Raw genomic sequence first — 5,161 nt, forward strand, 5'->3', positions numbered from 1 at the left:
TTCACCTTGTTGACCAGGATGGTCTCGATCTCTTGACCTCGTGATCCACCCGCCTCAGCCTCCCAAAGTGCTGGGATTACAGGCTTGAGCCACCGCGCCCGGCAAAAATTGAGAATTTCTTAATGTTGACCAGGCAATACTTTTATGAAAGTTTTCCTCTTATTTGAAGTGCTCATGACCAGGGTAAACCCCACCCTACTCTACAGCCGAGGAAGGAAGCACTTTTAGGGAGCCAAACCATGTGTGGAACCATTTGGAGATGTATATTTATTTACTCCTGTGTATCCCTGGGTGAGCTCTGCGCCCCAGACCAGTTCAGTAATGCTCCAGTGTTTAAAATAGTGAATGTCATTTCTCTTTATTTTAGATGAAAATAATTTGTAAAATCTGACATCCAAATGCTTAAAAAGCTAAACGGTATTCTACATTGTACGTTTTTCAGAGCTAAAGCCTTGGCTGGACAGTCAGTACGAATCTGTAAAGGCCCCAGGGCTGTGTTTTCCCGGATCTTGCTGCTGTTTTCACTGACCGACTCAATGGAAGATGAAGATGCCGCTTGTGGAGGTCAGGGACAGCTTTCAACGGTCCTGTTGGTCAACCTCGGCCGAATGGAGTTTCCTAGTTACACCATCAATCGGAAAACCCAAATTTTCCAAGACAGAGATGATCTTATTAGGTGAGATGATGTTAGCTCACTACGATATCTATGTGTGTATTTCACAATTTAGTAAAAGCTTTTATTTTTTTCCAGCCAAAATAGACACATTAAGTGCATAGCCAAAAAAGTTTTTACTCTTTCTTTGCCTGACTTGTATACATTTCTGTGACTGTAGGGAAAATGTAGAAATGTGCTGAAATTATGGTTGCCAAAACCAAGGAATTTTGAGTTAGAATTACAAAAGCTTTCTCTGGTTTATGTTTCCAAGTACCTTTAGCAGGGAGTTGTTTTTTTATTTTTATTTTTAATTTGAGACAGGATTTTGCTCAGGCTGGAGTGCAGTGGTACGATCACGGCTCACTGTAGCCTCTACCTCCTGGGCCCAAGTGATCCTCCCAACTCAGCCTCCCAAGTAGCTGGGACCACAGGCACATGCCACCACACTTAGCTAATTTTTGTTGTTATTGTTGTTTTTTTTGGGTAGAGATGGGGTTTCAGCATGTGTTGCCCTGGTGGTCTAAAACTCCTGGACTCAAGCAATCTGCCCACCTTGGCCTCCCAAAGTGCTGGGATTACAAGTGTGAGCCATCGCCCTTGGCCTGTATTTTTTTGACACAGACATTTTAACAAACTTGGCTTATGAACATGTTGTTGGCATGAACAAGACTGAAGATGAATGTTTTCCTAGTAATAACACTTTAGGTAAAGTTTTAATAACTTGTATACTGTGTATCATACATATGATAATCAGATATCATACAAATGATGAATTAGAAGTTTTCACTAATTTATATTGGCACATGGATTTAGTGAAAATTTGGTTTGTCCAGTAGAAGTAGTTTTTGAACTAAAAGTAGAACTACCATGTGATCCAGCAATCCCACTACTGGGTACATATCCAAAGGAAATCAGTGTATTGAAGAGAGACATCTGTACTCCCATGTTATTGCAGTCTATTCATGATAGGCAAGATATGGAATCAACCCAAGTGGCCATCAGTGGATGAATGGATAAAGAAAATGTGGTGCATGGGCCGGGCGTGGTGGCTCACGCCTGTAATCCAAGCACTTTGGAGACCAAGGCGGGCGGATCACCTGAGGTCGGGAGTTCAAGACCAGCCTGACCAACATGGTGAAACCCCGTCTTTAAAATAAATACATATAAAGAAAAAAAAGAGAAAATGTGGTGCATGTACACAATGAAGTACTATTCAGATATCAAAAAGAGTGACATTCATGGTGGCAACATGGTTGAACTCGGAGGACATTGTGTTATGTGAAATAAGCCAGGCACAGAAAGACAAATACTGCATGTTCTCACTTATATGTGGGAGCTAAGAAGGTGAATCTCACAGAAGTAGAGAGTACAATAGTGGTTACCAGAGGCTGGGAAGGATAGGGGGTCAGGGGACAGGGAAACGTTGGTTAACAGATACAAAAGCGCAGCTAGATAGAAGGAATAAGTGCTGTTGTTCTGTAGCAGTGTAGGATGACCATAATTAACAGTTTATTATGCTTTTTTAAATAGCTAGAAGAATGGATTTGGAATATTCCCAACACAAAGAAATGATAAATGTTTGAGGCGATGCCTGCTGTGGCAGCACATGCCTATATTTCTAGCTACTAGGGAGGCTGGGGCAGGAGGGTCACTTGAGCCCAGAAATTCAGGACTAGCCTGGGCAACATAGTGAGACCCCGTCTCTAAAACATTTTCAAAAAAGTTTGAGGTGCCGGATATGCTAATTACCCTAATTTGATCATCATGTGTTATATACATGCACTGAAATATCACATGTGCCTCATAAGTATGTGCAGTTATATGTCAATGAAAAATAATAAGTGCAAAACAAATAATGGGATTACAGTATTAAAAAGTAGGTCTTGATAAGAAAGAATAGCATAGATCTTACAGAAAAAAAATTGGATTTCCTTAAAAAAACACCTTTTGTAAGAAAAATTAATTTGGATTTCCTAAAATGTCACTTTTGATTTTTGATTTGGATTTCTGACTCAACCACAATTGATTCTGATGCATGATTTTAGGAAAGTCCTTTAAGTGTTTCTAGGAAAGCCGTGTGCTTTAAGAAATTCTTGCAATTTTTGAATCACAGCAGTGTCAGTATAATCTGATTTTAACCATTTTACCTTAGCTGTCAGGAAGCTTAGTATCTTATTTGTGTTCAATTGGAATAACTTTTTTAGTGAAATATTCTAATAAGACTATTTCTTCATACTCTGTTTTCAGTTGTCTCATATCTTTTTTTTACCTTTTTTGTTTTTACTGGCTTTATGCTTTTCTGGCTTGTGAGAATGTGTACTCTGAAGCCAAGTTCCAGTTTCTATACCAATGAAGTATGAACCCACCCTGTGCCTCAGTTTCCTCATCTGTCAAATGGGGAGAATAATAGTATATTCTTACAGACATGTGCCAAAATAGGAATGATGAGCTGATCCGTATCATATTTATATAATGGAACATGTTATTTAACAATACAGCATAAATGTTTTTATCTTTCTAGTTGGGCTTTCTGTATCAGTTCTTCTGGGCCACTCCAGTGATGTACTTAAGTTAGATTATTACTAGAATAAAATGTAAGTGCCCTCATATTTTAAAAAACACACTTTTACCCTTCAGAATTAGATCCAGTGGCTAGGATGTCGTGGTTCTATGGGAATGCTCGTTCATATCTGGAACTTGGATGCATGCCATTTTCCTCCAGATATGCAGCAGCCGTGCACATGCTGAGTGACATTTCTTCTGCAATGGCCAACGGGAACTGGGAAGAAGCTAAGGAGCTCGCTCAGTGTGCAAAAAGGGATTGGAACAGACTGAAAAACCACCCTTCTCTGAGGTGAGAGTTTTTCTGGGTACCTGCCACAAGTTGGCAAACACAGTCGTTTTCTTCATGAAGAATATACTCCATTTGCCCTGTGGTTAAACCAGCTGTGGAATTGAATTTTTACCTGCTGTACCTAGAGGGAAAGTGCTGTGTGAAGTAGAAGGAAATGTCTGGAGGTTTAAAGTGAATTTGATAGAACTCAGATTCCTGAGCAACACACGTGCTAGTCCCATTCTTGGCTTGTCGAATGCCATTTGTAGGGATGTTGGCCTCCCTGAGGACTGGTGAGCTGAACTGAAACTTGAGGGAAGCCAGCAGCAGGACGGATGTGGGTAACATGATAGGCATGTTCTTCTGAAGGAGATTCAAGTAGGTATTAACTCTGAAAAAGACAGCCCAAGCGAACTTTCAGAGTTCCAAGTACACAGCAAATGATCTTTTTGTTTGAAATGTTAAACATCTTCAATATTTGTTAAGACATTTTTTCCTCTGTTGTTACAGTGATGAAAAAAATTAGTATTTTCAGATGCCTCTTTCAAAAAACCGTTTAGGATATACAGTTGACCCTTGAGTAATGGAGGGGTTTGGGCAGCAACCTCTCACACAGTGAAGAATCTGTGTGTAACTTTTGACTTTCCCACTGCTTAATTATTAATAGCTTACTGTTGACTGGAACCCCTACTGATTACATAAACAGTCAATTAACACACATTTCATATGTTATAAGTATTATATGCTGCATTCTTTCTTACAATAGAGTAAGCTAGGGAAAAGAAACTATTAAGAAAATCAAAAGAGGGCTGGGCGTGGTGGCTCATGCCTGTAATCCCAGCACTTTGGGAGATGGAGGCAGGCGGATCACCTAAGGTCGGGAGTTCAAGACCAGCTGACCAACATGGAGAAACCCCATCTCTACTAAAAATACAAAATTAGCTGGGCTTGGTGCTACATGCCTGTAATCCCAGCTACTCAGGAGGCAGAGGCAGGAGAATCGCTTGTACCCAGGAGGTGGAGGTGGCAGTCAGCTGAGATTTCGCCATTGCACTCCAGCCTGGGCAACAAGCAAAACTCCATCTCAAAAAATAAAAAAAAAGTAAGAAAATCATAAGGGACCAGGCATGGTGGCTCATGCCTGTAATCTCAGCACTTTGGGACGCCAAGGTAGGTGGATCACTTGAGGTCAAGAGTTCGAGACCAGCCTGACGAACATGGTAAAACCCCATCTCTACTAAAAATACAAAAATTAGCTGGGCATCGTGACGGGTGCCTGTAATCTCAGGTACTTGGGAGGTTGAGGCAGGCAGGAGAATCACTTGAACTTGGGAGACAGAGGTTGCAGTGAGCTGAGATCATGCCACTGCACTCCAGCCTGGGTTACAGAGTGAGACTCCATCTCAAAAAAAAAAAAATCATAAGGAAGAGAAAACATATTAAGTGGGTGGAAGTGGTTCATCATGAAGCTCTTCATCCTTGTTGTCTTCACATCGAATAGGCTGAGGAGAAGGACGAAGAGGAGGGCTTAGTCTTGCTGTGTCAGGGGTTGCAGGGGCAGAAGATCCACATATAACTGGACCCATACAGTTTAAATCCATGTTGTTCAAGGCTCCACTCTATATTTATTTATTTATTTATTTATTTTAGTTTTTTTTTTTTTGAGACGGAGT

General features: G+C 40.7%; 1 protein-coding gene across 9 annotated transcripts in view; it reads left to right on the forward strand.

Moving 5' to 3' along the window:
• Positions 1 to 5,161, forward strand: part of FAN1 (FANCD2 and FANCI associated nuclease 1) — a 40,387-nt gene that overhangs the window by 10,527 nt on the left and 24,699 nt on the right. For 8 of the 9 annotated variants that reach the window (XM_037734792.1, XM_037734798.1, XM_037734791.1 and 5 more), the window contains exons 5-6: positions 443 to 676; positions 3,378 to 3,509. In XM_037734792.1, coding sequence (XP_037590720.1) covers positions 443 to 676; positions 3,378 to 3,509 — 366 coding nt within the window. The remainder of the gene's footprint in view (positions 1 to 442; positions 677 to 3,377; positions 3,510 to 5,161) is intronic. The other variant, XM_037734797.1, reaches the window with a different exon arrangement.

The sequence above is a fragment of the Cebus imitator genome, unplaced genomic scaffold (assembly GCF_001604975.1).
Source record: "Cebus imitator isolate Cc_AM_T3 unplaced genomic scaffold, Cebus_imitator-1.0 Scaffold662, whole genome shotgun sequence".
Taxonomy (NCBI): domain Eukaryota; kingdom Metazoa; phylum Chordata; class Mammalia; order Primates; family Cebidae; genus Cebus; species Cebus imitator.